Here is a 14,667-nt window from a genome sequence, read left to right on the forward strand (position 1 = left end):
TTATGAATGGAAAGTCTACTTCAGCAATGATAGACTCCGGGGCCACACACAACTTTGTCTCGCGGGAAGAGGCAGAGCAGTTGGGCTTGAAGCATGGGCCAAAGCAGAGGACCATTAAAACGGTAAACTCTGAGGCCAAGCCCATCCTTGGTGAAGCAAGGGATGTGGCTATTCAAGTGGGAAGTTGGGTCGGTAAAGCCAACTTCTCTGTGGTGCCCCTGGACGATTTCAAGATGATTTTGGGTATGAAGTTTTTGCGAAGCCAGAATGTTATGATGTTGCCAAAATTCAACATGCTGACGATCATGGAGTCAGACCTGTCCCACACAGTGCAGTGCCTTACGCAGAAAGGCAAGTCTTCAGTGTTGTCGGCAATGCAACTAAAGAAGGGTGTCAAGCATGGGGAGCAGACATTCTTAGTGACAGTGCGCGCAGAGGAAGGGAAGGTGGAAGCAGCAGTGCCACCGACCCTAGCCCCGCTGTTGGAGGAGTTTCGGGGGGTGATGCCCTCGGAATTGCCAAAGCGTCTTCCGCCAAGACACGAGGTCAACCACAAGATTGAGTTGACCCCGGGAGCGAAGCCTCCTGCTATGGTTCCATACCGTATGGGGCCAGTAAGCACCATAGCGAGTGACGCAAGTTGTTTTCGGCTCATCACCTTCGGCAATCCTCACCTGCCAGTAACCCGATCGCAGATCTAGCTTGGAAAAGATACGGACACTGCCCAGCTGAGCTGAAGGAACTGCGCAGGCAGTTAGATGAGATATTGGACGCAGGCATTGTTCGTCCATCAAAAGCCCCATTTGGTGCCCCGGTCCTTTTTCAGATGAAACATGATGGCTCTAAACGGTTATGTGTGGATTACCGGGCCTTGAACAAGGTCACGGTGAAGAACAAGTACCCATTGCCATTGATAGCAGACTTGTTCGATCAGCTAGGCAGTGTCCGTATCTTTTCCAAGCTAGATCTGCGATCGGGTTACTGGCAGGTGAGGATTGCCGAAGGTGATGAGCCGAAAACAACTTGCGTCACTCGCTATGGTGCTTACGAATTTTTAGTAATGTCATTCGGGTTGACAAATGCTCCAGCCACTTTCACGACTTTAATGAACCAGATCTTCTACCCTTACTTAGACAAGTTTGTGGTAATCTACCTGGATGATATCGTGATCTACAGCAGCAACATGGAGGAACATGTCGGGCACTTGCGAACAGTGTTTCAGGTGCTGAAGGATAATGACCTCTGTGTCAAACGAGAGAAGTGTCTCTTCGGGCAGGAGGAGATCAGCTTCCTTGGCCACGTTGTGGGGCGTGGTGTGCTGCGTATGGATGGGCAGAAGATAAGGGCCATCCAGGAATGGGTTCCGCCAAGCAAAGTGCCAGAATTGCGGTCATTCCTTGGTTTAACAAACTATTATTGGCGTTTCATCGAAGGTTATTCCCTCATTGTTGCGCCCCTCACGGATTTGTTAAAGAAGAATCGGGTATGGCTCTGGACAGGAGCGTGCCAAGATGCCTTTGATGGCTTGAAGAAAGCCTTAGTGAGGGAGCCAGTGCTGTGACTGCCTGATCATTCGAGACCCTTCGAAGTCCACACTGATGCCTCAGACTTTGCCATTGGCGGAGTTATTATGCAAGATGGTCATCCGATCGCATATGAGAGTCGCAAGCTGAAGGATGCAGAGAGGCGTTACACAGTGCACGAACGTGAGATGACCGCCATTGTGTATTGCCTCAGGACCTGGCGGCACTACCTTTTGGGTGCCGAGTTCGTCGTCAAGACGGACAATGTGGCCACGAGCTATTTTCAGACACAAAAGAAGTTGACGCCTAAACAAGCTCGATGGCAGATGTTTTTGGCTGAGTTCGACTTTGCCTTGGAGTACAAGGTTGAAAAGACCAATGTTGTGGCGGATGCCCTGAGCCGTAGGGCTGAACTGGCAGCTGCGCGTGCGGAGTCTTCTGAAGTGCATTTGGAGGGTGCATTGCTGTGCCGCATCCGTGAGGGTACGCAGCAGGATCCGACCGCACAACACCTTGTTTCTCTGGCGCAGGCAGAGAAGACTCGGCGATTTTGGCTACAAGATGGCCTCCTCGTAACAAAAGGGGGACGCATCTTTGTACCACGGTGGGGAAGCCTTCGCCGAGAGCTACTCAAGGAGTGCCATGATACACTATGGGTCGGGCATCCTGGTCAGGAGCGGACCTTAGCACTCCTTGAGCGCGGCTACTATTGGCCGCAGATGAGAGACGACGTTGAGGGATATGTGCGGACATGCCTCATCTGCCAGCAGGATAAGGGGACAAACCAGAAGGTTGCCGGTCTCCTTGAGCCTCTACCAATTCCAGAACGTCCTTGGGATAGCATCTCCATGGACTTTATTGTTAGTCTGCCAAAGGTAGAGGGCCTCAGTTCTATTCTGGTTGTGGTGGATCGTTTCTCAAAGTATGCCACCTTCATCCCAACTTCTAAGGAGTGCCCTGCAGAGAAGACTGCAGAGTTGTTCGTAAAGCATGTGGTGAAGCACTGGGGCATACCAAAGAGCATTGTGAGTGATCGTGATGCTCGCTTCACAGGCAAGTTCTGACGTGAAGTATTTTAGCTACTTGGCTCTGAGTTGTTGTTTTCAACTAGCTTTCATCCGCAAACAGATGGGCAGACAGAGCGTATCAACGGGATCCTGGAGCAGTACCTTAGGCACTTTGTTAGTGTCAATCAGAAAAATTGGGTGAAGCTCCTTGATGTGGCACAGTTTTGTTATAATCTGCAGAAGAGCGAGTCTTCAGGCCACAGTCCGTTCGAGATAGCCACAGGGCAGCAGCCACTGACCCCGCACACTCTTGCCACATAGGAAAAGGGAAGGCCATCATTCGCCTATCAGTTTGTTCGCGACTGGCACGAGCAAAATGAGTTAGCGAAGGCATTCTTACACAAAGCGGCAAAGAGAATGAAGAAGTGGGCGGACAAACACCGTCGGCCCGCAGGGTTCCAAGTTGGGGACCAAGTGTTGGTGAAGTTATATCCTGGTCGCACAGGCATCTTCCGCGGGCGGCACCGCGGACTACTCAGAAAGTATGAGGGACCCTTCACCATCACAAAGAAGGTGGGCAAGCTGGCATACAAGCTGGAGTTGCCCCCAGACTTCAAGGTGCACCCGGTGTTCCACGTGTGCAACCTCAAGCAGTTCCATCCAGATGATGGAGACCCGGAACGCAATGTGCCGCAACGCGCTCCCATCATGCAGAGGGTCCCGGCAGCACAACGGGCCGTGAAGCACCTCAGTCAGATCCTTCGCCACAAGGTCAACTACTTGGGGCAAGCGAAAAAATACTTGGTGCAGTGGGAAGAAACATCGGAACCAACGTGGGAGCCTGCATTTCGAATGAACAGCCGCTACCCGGCTGAAGTCAGGGCTTACCACAAAACAGATGGTGCCGAAGACGGCGCATGATTTGAAGGGGGGAGCATGTTCCCTTGCGACTTACAGTGTACAATTGCGCTTAGAGTCTGTTTTGCTTTTGTTGAGTCTGATGTAAGCTGCCCGGTTCAGGTGAATCAATACCCCGAAGGGGCAGCCCGTATACTTGAACTGTAATAGCCTGCGGGCAAAATTGTGAATGAATTAAATACGTTGAGCTTTCTTTTGTTCACCCTCGTTGTGATTGCTTCTTGTGATTGCAATTTCTCTCCCTCTATTCTCTCTTGCTCTCTTGCACTCTGATTACAAGCTTCCGCGACCGGCAAGCGAGCTGACGAGTAGGCTTGCGGCGGTAAGGAAGGACCGTCGCACCGCGCTGGCCCATTGAAGGAAATAGGCCCGTGACAGTACATGGTGCTACATTTTGCAGAGGTTGACTGCATGTTGACCCATCAAGATTTTTAGTTGTCTGTGTGTTGTATTCCTAGAGTCAGCTCTTCTCCTTGTGTTTCTGCCATTGGTTCTCTCTTCTGTTATTGAAGTTATTTTCCATAACAGAGCTGGGGGAATTAGGGCCCTCTCCCTTTTACAAACAGCTTTTAAGCCAACCCAGAGAGGCCAGAGGCTTGTTCAAACTACCAGGCAGTTATTCAACCACCCGTGTACCAGTGGAGTTCGAACTTGCAACATCCCATCACATGGTGACTTGCACAAACTGTGTCTACCAGATGGTCGGAGGCCCCGTTGGTTCTGTTATTGAAGTTACCAAAAGTCAATCCGAAGGTAAGAATTACCTTTAAATAACAGATCAAAAAGATACACTGGCCCTGCGGTTGAGAACCTCTCTATTGGGGGAAGTGACACAGATATCAGCTATAGATTGGCATTTTGCAACTTAAGAAGCATCCAATCAGGAAGATACACCGTGTATGAAGCAGTGCCCTGCATCCCAAGGTTATTCAGACCTCACAATCCCCAAGAAATCAAATCCATCTTCCTCTTCCCTTCATCATCCTCTTCTTTCCCTTATGATCATCATCATCATCCAAACATTCTGATCCAGGACAGAATCCAATTACGCGTTCCAGGAACTTCATAAGCTGTAAGAGAATGGAAGCCCCGTCAAATTCAGGATCATAAACCTAATCGGTTCACACAAACAAGAAAAGCTCTGTTATTTCCATGTCAATTGAGTTCTCATGACCAACTTGGGATTTTGAGTGCAAGTACGTGAGGTTTCTTGAATCAGGAAAGAACCAACATGAAACGGAGTTGTTAGATGATTTGGGCATCTCACGTAAATTCCAATCTGTGGTGGTCGGGCGTGGGGGTGGGGTGACCACGTAGCCATCAACACCATGTTTTTGTCCTGTAACATTGGATGTGTGGATATGACATAGGCTTCATGATGTTTCTTGCCTTCTAAATATAAAAAGGGTAAATTTCAAGAGCAAACTTTTAGTTGCAATTCATATATCCACCATATTATCTTTTTTTAGCTTTTAGTACCCGCAAGAATTTTAAGATGGGTCGATCAAATAACCAGTCCGTTGGCTACAGCTAATCTTATATATTATATTGGAACAATGAAAATAGGCCCCTATTCAAATTACCATGCTGTTTGCATTCAGAGTAGAACATGGCCCGGGCTGTAAAAGGTGACCCATGCTTAAAAGACAAAGCCATCTCCCCAAGATATATGCGGGCGGAATACATCCAAGCTACTGACGCACATGGTTGACCCATTCATATGGTTCTCCAGAACTTCTATCATTCGATTAAGGATCGAGAATGATAAACAAAGAGCACTTGTAATCAAGAAAGATTCAGCACATGTGTGTGTGTGTGTGTGTGTGAGAGAGAGAGAGAGAGAGAGAGAGAGACTGCAATGCATGGTTGCAAATGATCAATTTACATCGACATACAGAAACGAGTACAAATGGTAAAACAGTTACTACAGGATTCGTTACATGCAATTATCTGAACCCTGAGACCTAAGAGCTTTAATTACAGAATTACAACATCTAAATCCAGTTGAACAGAGACGATAAAATAGAAGACCAGACAATGGAACCCTGTTTAATACAGTTTCTAGAATGAGTTTTGAGCGCAACAAAAAGCATCATCACCTGGCCCGGTAACCAACATCATCTGAGATGCTGAATAAGAACTGGGGAAGTGATGCTATCCGAGGGAGGTTAAGCAGAAAATCACCAACGGAGTCCTTTCTAGACATTGCAGAGCTCTGCTTGCTGCTAGATGCATCTTCAAGCTTTGCATTAGAAGATGTTCCATATTTGGGCATTTTTCCATAGCCTCCCAACGGGGAAACAGCATCATCATCATCATCATCAGGTTGATCTTCTGTTTCTGCTTCAGTATCACCACTGTTTTCACTGTTTGCCTGTGTTGCTTGATCGATAACATCATCCTTCTGTAGGAGACAGTAGAGAGAGTTCACCCTTGACATGAGACACTGCTCATCAGAAGCCATAGGATTCTGGGAATCACTGAGCAGCTGCTGAGTTATCTCATCCAATATGTCCTTATTCCAGGGGCCTTCACCAGATGAAAGAGGATTGCCAGAGGTCATCTGTTCGGTAATGCAGAGCTCAATGTGATTTACCAAATCACTCATTGACATAGATGCACGGAGTGCGGGGTTTCTGAATTGTTCCCAAAGATTTGACCCCTTTAATTCATCTTTCTCAATACTTCCACGTTCTTCAATAGCCCTTGCATCCATCACTACAACCAAATTTAGAACTCTATTAGAGAATGACAAGAAGCTAGTATTTGATAAGGCCAGGCTTCAATTTGGCCTTACCAAACAGCAAAAACGAGACATAGCTAAACAGAGCTAGAAGCACCAAAAGAAACCAGCATATGAAAATTTAATACAATACCTCAACAGTTTATTGTGCATGTGATGTAGGTGTGTGTGCATAGGCATGCATTTGTTTGTGCATGGATGCATGTAGAGAGAAAAGTATAGAGAAAAGCATGTACGCTGGCTGCAATAGAGTGCTTAAGAAGCACATGCACACTATCAGGGAGCATGCTAGACTGCATACGTTTGTCCCTATTGACAAGCAGTAGGATTCAGATAATCTCTCACACGATAACAGTACCAAGTAGATCTTGATAATGACAGGTTGGAATGTTGAAGAAATTGTTTGTAAGTTTCTAAAAACCTCCTTTAATCACTTGCAAAGTAACAGTAAACCAAAAACAAACTTGAAGGGCCTGTTTCCAAGCACTTGGGTTTTCAACATTTCAAAATCATACTGGAGATAAAAGAAGCATTTGAAGCATACCTGAGCTAGGTGATGGAGTTTCCTGAGACACAGGCCCACGTACTTCCACAACAGGATCCACAGGCTCACTCTTAGCGCCCGATGTCTGAGCACTAATTGTTGATGCAGAGTCCTGGAACCCAGAGAATGGTGACACATAGTCATTCTTCAAATGGTCAAATCCATGGCACTTAGATTCATCTTGGTCCTCAAACACAGAGGCCCTGGGATCAAAATATGGTGAATCTAAGGTTATTTCTTCTCTCTGACTAAGCAAGTTCAGACGAGGATCACATTGGATAAGCTTCTCAAAATGTTTATTAAGCAACCCATAAGGAACCTGCAAGAAATGTCTCCTGAACGCACAGATATAGATATATCAGCCAAATTAAGCCAAACCACACACACACACAAGAATTATTCTTACGTTTTTTTTTTCAACGAACTCCTCAAGAAACAAATTATAAAGAGGTCCATTATCCCAGAAAATTAAATAGAAGCGAAAGTGAACATGGTTCTGCCATTCTTCCATATGTACAATATCAAAGGGGAGTTAGGAAATCATCAAACTTTAAAAAGCGATAGCTACAACTTTACAAATGGCAGCATAAAATTGGTGCAAGTTTATGCAACCTGACTACATAGTCAAGCAATCGTTTCTAAATACCATTAATAAAAATTAAAAAAAGGAAAAGCATACTTCATTTCACAGAATTATTAGAACATGTATCAATTTCTTTTGAATTTCCGATAGTGAAATACAATAGAAAAAGGAAATTCCCAAAGTTATTTGAAAATTAATAACACTAAAGATAAGCAAACTAACAATACGTAAGGGGAAAAGGTAGGCATGGCCGACTGGGAACAACAGTAAAAAATTGAGAAAAGAGACCGTAAATGAGCTGGTCATTGGCAATATCTCTTTTTCTTTTACCTCATTAATGCAACTATGGGTCTTTGTAGTACAGAATTCATAGATTCGTTATGTAAAGTGGTGTGACATACTGAAATAGAATAACCTTCAGAACATTCTTAGACTTCAAAAGCAAAGGAAAACCCCACTTCCACCAAGCACAAAGAGAACACAGGAAAATTTTAAAGAAAAACTATCAAGAGAATAAAATAATTAAAAAAAGGCAGGTTAGAAAACTTTTTGCATAATACATAAAATTTACATGCAGATACCCCATTCCCATTGCAAATCGGTGTTCTCAAAGAACCTGGCCATATGTGAGAATTGACCTATGTCACATGGGTGCGGGTGTGGGTGCGGGGGTGCGGCAAAAAAAAAAAAAAAAAATATATATATATATATATATATATATATATATATATAATTTTTATGTTTTAACAGTTAACTTACCCCCATCATATTTTTTATGAATTCTTTTATCTCCCCCATTCTCTAATCAAACCATCAGATTAATTTGAAAGAAAAAATAAATCCAAGTAAGTTCACCATTACAATGCCATCTTAACCCAGTTCCAGTATTACTAATTTCTCAACACGAATTGCGCCTGAAATCAACACGAAAACCTCGTTCGAATTGAATAGAGCGTAGACAGGGACTCCGGTGAGGCGCTCCTCGACGTCAGTGATGGCCATTGTCGGACTCAGCCGGTGCACAACGAGCTCGAGGGCGTTCCGATTCCTCGCCAAGATGAGGGCTCAAGGCGGGTTCAGGGTCGAAAACCCCAGAGAAATGGCACAACCCCTGCCGGAGGGCCTGCTAGGCTTGGTCCCAATCGATTGCATGACACCCACCATGAAAGGAGGCAGATTCGAGAGGCCCGCCGCCCCGTCGATAAGGCGCTCATCTCTGCCCCCTTAGGGTTCCAACTTCTTACCAGTCAATCATGCAGACTCCGATCTCTTCGACGCTATCACTCTCTCCTCCTTCCCCCCTTATATGGATCTCGGTCAAGTGATCGTGATGTTTCGGAAAACCCTACCCTTGTAAAGCCCAGGATTTAAAAAAATGGGTCGGACCCGAGTCGGGTCTGGACCTGACCCAAACCCAAACTGGATACCCCACCCCGTGCTTTTATAAAGCAACAGAGGGGTTAGGGTTTTCTCATTCAAGAAAACCCTCCCCACCTCCGCCACCTGCCCTGGTCTCTCCTCTCGTCCGACCTCCAACCGCCGGCTCGTTGGAGCGTCGACCGATAACCTCCCCCCGCCCCCCTGTGCTCGTCCCTCTCCCTCTCTATTACCCTCCCCCCGTCGGTTTCCCTCCCTCTCGAGCTCCCTCAGTCACCGAAACCCCGACGAGCCCCACCGCTCGTTTCTCCATCTCATGACATTTTTTTGACCCCCCTCCCGCGGGCACGCTGTTCGCCGACGACTTCAGCGCCCTCCACGGCCTTCTCAGGTAAACCCCCCTTCCCCCGAGTCTTCTTCTCTCTTCTCCTTCTCCCTCGACCCTCTTGTTCTCAGGTCAGTGGACCAGAGCCACCATCGTGGTGGCTCTGGGCCTGCCAGGGAGGGAGGTGCTGAGCACCTCCCCTCCTCCTTTTCCCCTCTCTTTGACCCATTAGGGTGGCGACTACAGGAGGCAAACTTGGGAGCATTTTTTTTTGTTCAAAAAATGAACACAAATGACCTTGGGTGCGTTGATCGCACCCAGGGTCCCGTTGACCACACCGGGTGCTGCACCCGCATTGCATCGACGCGGGTGCAGCACCCAGTTTGTCGAGTCCCTATGACTTAGGAATTGACAAATACAATGAAATTTAATTGAATATCTTATGGATTTGCAACATAGGTGTGCCTGAACAATGCAATTTTGATCTGACGCAGTTTCTGAGAATTTTTACCTTCCCATTTACCATTTAGAGTCTTAGATATAAAAATGGAACTCTTGCTATTTTGGCAGATTCTACAAGCATTCACATGTCAGAAGGTGATCTATTCTTAATCAAGTTTTGGTGTTAAAGAGTTATGACACAAAAACTGTATGACAAACAAGCTAGGGCTTTGATTGGATGCACGGTTCATAGGTGCACCTGATCTAGGCAAGGGTCTTTGAAGGTCATCCATAGAATCATATATTGAGGACAAAAACATTACACACATCGCATTTGGCTGCACAGATTGTCATGGAGCAATTGTGATTGAAGACAGGCTTGTGGTATCTAGCATGACATACAAGAGAAAGAATACATGGTCAGGGAATTGGGCACATGGCTATGTAGGTTGATGATTTGTCTGTACATAATGACACGGGAAAAAGGAAGCCAATTATATACATAATCTTGATAAACTTTTAGCATTCACCAGCATCTTTAAGAAACTGCATGTGCGACAAACTTTAGATTCACAAAATTCGTTGAGGTCTTATTATGCACAACAATATTTAGTAATTGGTTAATGAGACACAATCTCCATTCTCTACATTACGTTTATGCATACAGATAATGATAAACCATAAAATACCAGCCCTTTAGAACATGGATAGATTAAAACAGTGCCAAACAAAAGGAGGACCTTATTAAAGATGAGAGAGAGAACACAAATGGGTGAGAAGCGGTCGCTCCATAAAAAATTTCACTTACTAGAATGCAAACTTCCAACACTAATATGATTGAATTAATGTTAAAAGAATAAATTTACCTATGTATAGTGGCTTGGCTCCCGGTAAAATCTGAGGTTGCCTGCCATAGAGTATGTTTCCTAGGCTGCGGGTTAGTCTCTCTGAAAAATAGAGGCTGCCTGGCCAACTAAACCATATATGAACACAAACATGTTAGAAACCAATGAATATTCAGCAAACGATAAAAAATTATGAAACCCAATCACAGACAACCAAGTGGTTTTACCACTATATCAAGACTGCCAGGTCCATCGTCTGGAAATGTCGCCTTCAATGCAGTGATATCTGACCATTGGATCTCAATTTTGCTCTTAAGACCACCATCAAGAACTTCCCACACAAGCTTATGCTTCGCAAAATAGCACTTTGCAACTAGATCACCCTCATGCCTCGATACACACTGCATTAGGTACCAGGTAAATGGCACAGTACAGTTAAAAAGATGTACGACAATAAGTTTTAACAGCTACCAATGATGATATATAAGCAAACTAAGAAAGAACAGCAGGAAACAGTACACATGAATAAACAAAGCTAAATAAGCCTTACTTTACCAATAATATAACATCTAGTGGTCATTATGTATTAAAATGATTTAACCATAAGAAAAGATATACCTCCCAAGACCCAATCCTTAATAGTGAGGCAGGAAAGTTGGATGCTTTCAGCTTGTCAGTTGTACCTGATGCCGCTGCACCTTTTGAGTCCCTTTTTCTCATTGAATCCAAATTCCCACTGCCATCAACTCCAAGTGTAGCATCCCCTTGTGAAAGTCGCATCTGAATCAAATCCAACAAGGATGGACTTTTTCTCAGACGTAAACCAAGTGGGCTAGGTTCATCCAGTGGGTTATATGGTGTTGGCTGCATTGGAATCATGCCAGTCCCCGTGCTCCACTGCCATAAAACACAAAATAAATAAGTAAAGATAAGAGAAGAGTATTACCAACTACTACTCAAATCAATTTACAATCAAACTTCCACCATGCTGTATTTCTATCAAAGTCAACCTGTAGGTCAACTGCAATCGAGAAGCTATGTCATAGTTGGCAACTGAGTTGAAAATTCCTACACGAAATTCCACAGAGCAAGCAGATCTAATATATTCTTTCATCAGCTACCCATTACAAACAGGAAAAAAAAAGACAAATAAAACATCACAAATCAAGCACTTTCACACCACTTAGACACTTTGGAACAACAAAACATATCTAAATAACAACAAGAACAATCATCAGATATTGAAAACTTTTCAACAGAACGGAAATTCTATCGTTGCTTATAAATCAATTGCAATCTCTGGATTTAGTAATCCGTACTTCTACACCCATTTCAAGGTCATTATAGCCACTCCTAGGGCAATTTCCCGCCATTTCAACCACTGGCAAATGAAATTCTCAAATACCCCCAACTGTCAACATCGTGACTCTTTTGCACCGATTATTTCCCCAGGAAAACGAATCGCAGAAGAAGTCCGCATCTCAAGATACACACACACACAGAGCAAAAATCCCGCCAGACGCCAGACAACTCTAACAGCTAAATCAGAGATACATGGACGAAACCCTAGAATTCCTCCAAAGAAAATGCCACAAAAGAAGAAGATGATGATGATCGCAAAATACCGCTAGACGCCCAATGATTATAGCAACTAAATCGGAGACACACGAAAGAAACCCTAAATTCCTCCAAAGCAGAAGCAGATGCACAATAACAAGAAGAAAGGCCGAACCGATCCCTACGGGAACGGAAACAGAAGCAGATGCAGAATCAACCCCCTCCCACGATCCAACCAAAAAGGAAAACGAAATCAGGGCAAAAACAACAAAGAAAGGCCGAACCGATTCCTATACCTGCTGGAACGGAGTCTGGAACTTAGACCTCTTGATCGGCGGCCCGTGATCGTCGTCCGACGAATCTTCAGTCTCCAATTTCACTGCCAACCTCTTCAGCGACTCCGACTCCCCGAACGCCGCCGTCGCCTTCATCGACGTATTCTTCGAATCCCGGCCTCCGGAGTTCATGAACCGAACCATCCGAAGCAGACGAGATCTCCTGAAAACCTTAGAAAACCCTCCTCCCTCTCTGTTACTATTGAGAAACACAAAGGGGATTAGATCTACGGACACGAGAGAGCGTTGACGGAATCCAACGGCATCCGCGGCCGGAGCAGGCGCGCTTCGATCCCCATCTCTCGGATTTCGCACGTGTGATAATGTGGGATGGATAAAATAGAAAAAGGATCGTTGATTCCGGATGAGCCGCCTCGCTCTTTATTTATAAGACGTTTATGACGCTATTACCCTTGCATAAATTGATATACTACAGCTCTTTACAAGGCAAAATGTGATCGGCATGAAGAGCTTTTTTGGTAATTTCGTGATTCGACTTCGGGGACTGCACAACGTTAAACGTGGTGATACAAATGCCGTTTTGTACTTGGGTGCATCATTTGGAGAGGCTTGTAGTGCGGTAAGACGCATTGGAGATATGGTGAGCTTCATTGGTAAACTTGTGTTTGGGAGTCGCAAGTAGCAGTAGATTGAGCTCATGATTAGGCTTGTTTTTTTTGTTTCTAAAGGCAACCCTTACCAATTATACAACTATACCATTGGGTTTTGAACATGCAACGTCCCAACACCACAACACCAGGAGACGTGCACTAGTTGCTCCTATCAGAAAAGCTGAGCTTCCTTTGGTTCATGACTCGGCTCGTGTTCATGTGTAGTCGAGCCTAGTTTGAGCTCGGCTTGTCCCTGAAGAGGTCTTATGTAAAACATGTAATACTTAAAAAACATATATTTTTTATATTGTACACTTAATAATTCCTTTTTTGTTTTTTTGACAGAGAAAGCTGGGGTTAGGCAGACCCCTATCAGTAATAAACCATATACCATTGGGGACATAACAAAAAATGGGGCTTCAGTTCTCTATAAAGAAGGATAGGCGTCATTCTGACCTGGAACTGTCTATCCTATTGTAGGAAGGGTTCCCACCCAGATTTGTTTTGAATCCTACCTTTATTGGACAGTAAGGTCTCATCTGGTTTGCACTCTTATTGGAATCTCAACCAATTTGCTTAGAAAAATAGTCTTTCACAAGTCATGACCTCAAAAAATAATAAATAAATAAATAATTTACAAATTCACGCATTCGTTTGGCCTAATTACAAAGACCCACCTAACCTTTGCGTTTTACAAATAGACGCCTAAGTTAAGAAAATAATTCTCAAACAGGCGTCTGGAGTATTAACTACGATCAAAACCTAGTTAGCTTATCTTGAAAGACCATTTTTACCCCTCTATGATATTAAAAGACAGCTTTACTGATTGTCTTTACTATAGTTTTGACCTTGTGCCTTGCCGGAATTACGCCGTTAGCAAAACCCTTTCCTCTCTCCCTAAGATTAGGTTGCTTTGCTGGTTTTAGTTAGTTAATAGTATTCACAGGCAGCATTGTGATTTAATGAGTTAGTGGGCATAATTACTTTTTAACATCCTTGTGTTCAATGCATGTTTAGTTAGATTGTGAGTTAGTATTATTCAGTTAGTTCTTGTTACATAGTTGTTTCACAAGTAGTTAGTTTGTTTCACTATTTTGTCTTCTAATGTCTTAGTTAGTTGTTTAGTTCTTGTTTAAATTCTGTTTTGCTGAATTTTTATTCCACTAACCTTTTGGTTTTTGTCTAGATTTGTTTTGTTTCACATTTGTGTTTTTACAGGGAGCGATCGAACGTGCGGTAGAGTCCTTTTCAAGCCCTCAGAGGGCAAAAGAAAACATGCATTACATGTTCCATTGAGAGAACAAAAAGAGGGAAGGACAAAGGGAAGCAAATCAATTCAAAGGGAACAAGGGCTCAAGCACTGAAGATACTTTTGCTTTTCTTTTTAGATTAGAAATGTATTTCTCTTATTTATTAATTGGGTCTGTAATAAAATCATTTATTATTCTTCTGTTTAAGCCCTCTGTGTAGGGTAGCACTCTATTAGTTAGTTAATTATTTAATCAATTCTTTTTATTTTAGCGATAAAGAGTAGTTTAGCTTGTGTGTTTGAATACAAGTATCTCCCGTTCCCTGAGTTTGACCTGGACTCTACTACTCGTGCGACCCGGTTTTTATATTTTTGGTGTCTGGCTTTCACTTAGATTTTATCAAAAATATTATTTTAAAAAGTGTTTTCTTAAAACTCACACCACTTCCTTCACTCCCTATTGCTTGGAGTCGCAAGGGAGTGACCCATGCCTGCTACTTTGCCCCTTTTTCTACCGATGGATGCTACTACCTAGTTTAGCGAGGCGGTTATGGGATGCTTTGTAAGGCTTCATGGTGATGTTCATCTCTGTAGTTGCTCACTTTTGCA

At 44.0% G+C, this 14,667-nt stretch overlaps 1 protein-coding gene across 1 annotated transcript; it reads right to left on the bottom strand.

The window, feature by feature from the left end:
- Window positions 1-5,311: 5,311 nt before the first annotated feature.
- On the bottom strand, window positions 5,312-12,548 carry ASG1 (ATP-dependent DNA helicase). Its single transcript, XM_089998609.1, has 6 exons — window positions 12,160-12,548; window positions 10,925-11,203; window positions 10,534-10,707; window positions 10,328-10,434; window positions 6,736-7,070; window positions 5,312-6,166 (listed from the first exon to the last, which is right to left on the bottom strand). Exons 1-6 carry the CDS (start codon window positions 12,340-12,342, stop codon window positions 5,544-5,546), a joined length of 1,701 nt encoding a protein of 566 aa, XP_089854735.1. The 5' UTR covers window positions 12,343-12,548; the 3' UTR covers window positions 5,312-5,543.
- Window positions 12,549-14,667: the final 2,119 nt, after the last annotated feature.

The sequence above is a fragment of the Nuphar pumila genome, chromosome 3, assembly GCF_984573655.1.
Source record: "Nuphar pumila chromosome 3, dmNupPumi1.hap1.1, whole genome shotgun sequence".
In the NCBI taxonomy this organism is placed as follows: Eukaryota; Viridiplantae; Streptophyta; class Magnoliopsida; order Nymphaeales; family Nymphaeaceae; genus Nuphar; species Nuphar pumila.